The 4,047-nt window shown below is 50.8% G+C and overlaps 1 protein-coding gene across 1 annotated transcript in view; it reads right to left on the reverse strand.

The window, feature by feature from the left end:
- Positions 1–1,914: 1,914 nt before the first annotated feature.
- Positions 1,915–4,047, reverse strand: part of Klf17 (Kruppel like factor 17) — a 4,082-nt gene continuing 1,949 nt past the window's right edge. The window contains exons 2-3 of the mRNA XM_005370077.1: positions 2,709–3,546; positions 1,915–2,177 (exon numbers count right to left, since the gene is read on the reverse strand). Of these exons, the coding sequence (XP_005370134.1) occupies positions 1,915–2,177; positions 2,709–3,546 (1,101 nt within the window). The remainder of the gene's footprint in view (positions 2,178–2,708; positions 3,547–4,047) is intronic.

A 4,047-nucleotide genomic window follows, 5' to 3' on the forward strand; every position in this document is an offset into this window, starting at 1 on the left:
TCACCTACCTCTGTTCATGCACTGTAGTACACATGCAGGCAAAATTGTCAAAGTTAAGACAGCTTTTATATATGGTAGACATCACAATAGGGAATTAATCTGTTTCTCATCTGTCACTTCCAGTCATTTCAAACTCCTAAATCTGCTTCCATCTCCTGAGTGCTGGGTTTCCAGGCACCTACTACCACCACTCCAGGCTAACACACCCGCTTCTAACAGTAGCTTCCGACATCCACAGGCAGAGGCCAGTTCTGGTCTTTGCTGCTCTTTAACAGTCAGGGTGACCATGCCTAACTCTTCAGTGCTCAGGACGCTCAACCAAGGGTGTCTGGGAATGAGGCATGGCTAAGCCTCCGTGGTTAAGGTCTGGCTCAGACCTGAGGCCTGTTCTTCCTGGTACATCCTGTTGTGTTGTGGAGGCTTGTGAATTGGTGAGCCCAACATGGTCCCTTAAGTGTAAGATGGAGTCACCTTTCTGTAGCCAACATCTGGCATAGGACTGGGTCTGGGTCTGTCGAACACCTATGGAAGGTGCCAGCTCTTAGGGAAGAAACCCACATTGGGGGCAGGGATATTTGGGGTTCTGGCTCTGCCACTGGGTGGCTTAGCCAAGCTCCTTAACCTTTTTAACTTTAAACCTTTATTGAGCTCCTACAAGGAGGATGACTTAAGGCCTAGCTCCTTTCTGTTAGCTTAATGCTCAGTAAAATGGCCGACTGAATCCAGAAGACACAGCCAGGGTGAGCTACCAGACACTTATTGTCCCTCAGAACCAGAGGGGACGGGAGGGGAGGCAGCCTGAAACTGGGTGGGCGCTCACACCTGCAACTCAGCCTGGGCGCCACAGTGAAACCCTTTCTCAAAAGCAAAACCAAACAAAGGCCAACAAGAAAGGTGCTTGCTGCCAAGACTGACAACCTGAATTCAATCCCAGGGCCATACATGCTAGAAGATCACTGACTCCCCAAAGTTGTCTCTGACCTGCACACGAGTGCACACAATAAATATATTTTTTTTAAAATACATAAATGACCTGCAACCCGATACCTGGGCCAGGTAGAGAGGACGTTATGGTGTGATTTGTCCTGAGCCTCCCCATTCCCCACACCGGTTTATAAACAGCACAAACACTGCGTTTATTGGAGACATTCAACACCAAGGTTAGGAGGGAGAGCAAGTGGAATGGGAGGAATGGACAGTGGCCCAAGGCAGCACACTTCCGTGCTGGGCACTGCTTCATGGCCAACCTTGAAGGGCGTGTCTGCAGGCTGCTTGGGAGGTCTCCCCAGACTGCTGTTGGGGACAAGCAATACTTGCAACAATTCGTGGGGATAGAGAGAATCACTATCTGTCTCTCTCGAATCTCCTCTTTCCTGGAGTTTCCCCCATGACTATCAGTGTCCTTGAGACTGATTTTGGCTTGGTTTTGGTGGCCCCATGGAATGCCAGGTGTCATGTCCTGTAGTGGAGCATTCCGGTTGAGACCTGGGAAGAGAAACTCTGGGCATACGGATGGTGAAGGCCAGAGGGAGCCTGGTGCGGTGCATGGAACGTTTTCAGTACCTTCTAATACTAAGATGTCTTTCCCATGGTCCGGCCCTGGACATGTGGAAGACCCAGGGAAAGAACATGGCTTCACGGAACAGGCAGGCATGAGAGTGCTCCCTGCTGTTGACGGACAGGAGAAACGCTTTCTAATTAAGTCCAGTCCATGGCTCCATCTTCTCATCTGGATAAATAGCAGAAGTCACTAATTCCTGAGAGGCACCAGATTTTTGAGGAATCCACGCTGGTGTCAAGAGCTTCATGTGAGCCTCCTCACCACTTCCTGTTTCCATCTGAACTTTCACCTACCCCAGAAATGACCCAGTCTCGGGCAGCAGGGTCTTGGTTTAGAGAATCCAGGAAAAGGAGCTAAAGCCCCTGACCAGGAGCAGGAGGACCGCCGATCTGTTCGTCCGCCTGTTTGCTGTTGGCCTGAGGTGTCGGGAAGTCTGGCATGCGCTGATGAGTTTTTTGGTGTTGCTTGAGATGGTCGGATCTCATGAACTGCCGGCCACACTCCAAGCATTTATGTGGCCGGTCTCTGGTGTGGATTCGTCTATGTCGTCCGAGCTCATCAGAGCGGAAGAAAGACCACGTGCAGCCTTCCCAGTCACACACGTAGGGCTTCTCACCTAGGGAGGGACAAGGGAAAGTTAAACTGAGCAGAAAAAAAAAAACACAGTGGGAAGAAAGAGATCTAGTTCTGGGGCAAGAGGATTTAAAGTAGAGAGATCAAAAGGGAAGACGAAGGAACCAGTGGGAGGCAGGACCACCAGATGGAATGGGGAGCTAGTGATTCCAACCCCAGAGGGCTTGATTCCAAGCTTGGAAGAGAAAGGGCCAATCCTAATAAATCAGTGGTCCTGCATAAATCAAAAAAAAAGAAAAGAAAGATAGCCAGACAATTGGCTCAGTTGTTGCTTTTGTTGCACTTGCAGGACCCAGGTTCAAGTCCCAGCACCTACATGGTGGTTCACAACCATCTGCTTAGCTCTAGTTCTGAGGGATTCAAGCTTCTTCTGACCTCCATCGGAGGGACCAGGTATGCACGCAGTTTACAGACATTCATGAAGGCAAAATACTCATTCACATAATAAAATCAAAAACATTTTTTGAAAGAGCAAAGATCCCTGCATCCCTTCTCCACCCAACACCTCACTCACCCGTGTGTTTACGCTGATGACTCACGAGGTGGGAGCGCTTGGTGTAAGCTTTCCCGCAGTTTTCATACAGGCAGACATAAGGCCTTGAAGCTGGAGATGGCCTCCCAGATGCCTCTGCTGAAGTACTGGGGCTCTCTGAACCCTGTGGACTAGGTGTGGGCTGCTCAGATACGAAAGGTCCTTCCTGGGAACTTGACTGTGTCACAAGCGAGTCCTGGGAATCTAAAGTCAGCAATGGCTGAAGCCTAGCTGGGGGCATCCCAAGATTGTAGGGATTTAAGTGCAGCATCCGATCCATCGATGGAGGCATGGCACAGGCCCCGCTGGGAGCCATGCCTTGGACCAACAATATTCCATTATTTAAAGAGCCTGTGGTAGCAGGTACTGTTGAGGGGACAGGATAAGGCATCGGTGGGACACTGCTGCAGGCCATTACTGGGACGCCGCTGGAAGCTGAGCCTAGCAGGCCACTGTGAGGCATCAGATTCTCACTGAAGGCTAAGTTCACTCCCACCAGAGTACCTGGACTCCCTAAGGACATCATGTGGGATCCCGTGTCAATCATTCTGCTGGGTTGGTGGATAGACGGTGGCTGATGATACATCTGGGAAGGTGTAGGAGGCAGTGGGGAGGAGTACCTCACACCATGCTCAGGTAGGGACAGAATGACCTTTGACCCCCCTTCACCCTCACTCTGCCTGGACTCCTCAGCGGGTAACACATACGGCCTTGACATATTGGATACGTGTTGAGTGGCGGCTGGAGTGGGTGGCTGATGAACTCCACCGATCCCAGAAGGCACTGACAGATGCAGCATTGGTGTCGGCCTCTCATTATCCTAGAAGAAAGAGTCGAGTGAACCAAAGTCCGCTTTGCTCTACTCCTTGGCTCCACACACCTCTCCTCCACACCCCGAAGCATAGGCATGAACGGACCATGGCTTATGTCCACCTTGGGCTGGCTGGAACTCGCTGTGCAACCGAGGCTGTCCCCTACTTCTAACAATCCCCCTGCCTCGTTCTATTGCTAAGTATTAGGTTTAAACATGAGCTGCTACGCCTGACTTACAGATGCTATACTCATCAAGGGACCTATTTGGTTTGGATTCTGTGGCCCTTGTGATTTTGAATCCACCTGGGAGAGCTCACCATTTTATTGGAATTCTGTCTGGTCATGGAGCTTACCAAATCTCCAGTGACAACAGGGATGTCAAGGGTCAGTTCTCAGCTCTTCTGAACCCCAGAATGGGCACAAGATTAAGACCTGAGCCAGGCAGTGGTGGCGCACGCCTTTAATCCCAGCACTTGGGAGGCAGAGGCAGGCAGATCTCTGTGAGTTC

This window comes from Microtus ochrogaster, unplaced genomic scaffold (genome assembly GCF_000317375.1).
Source record: "Microtus ochrogaster isolate Prairie Vole_2 unplaced genomic scaffold, MicOch1.0 UNK69, whole genome shotgun sequence".
NCBI classification, from domain to species: Eukaryota; Metazoa; Chordata; class Mammalia; order Rodentia; family Cricetidae; genus Microtus; species Microtus ochrogaster.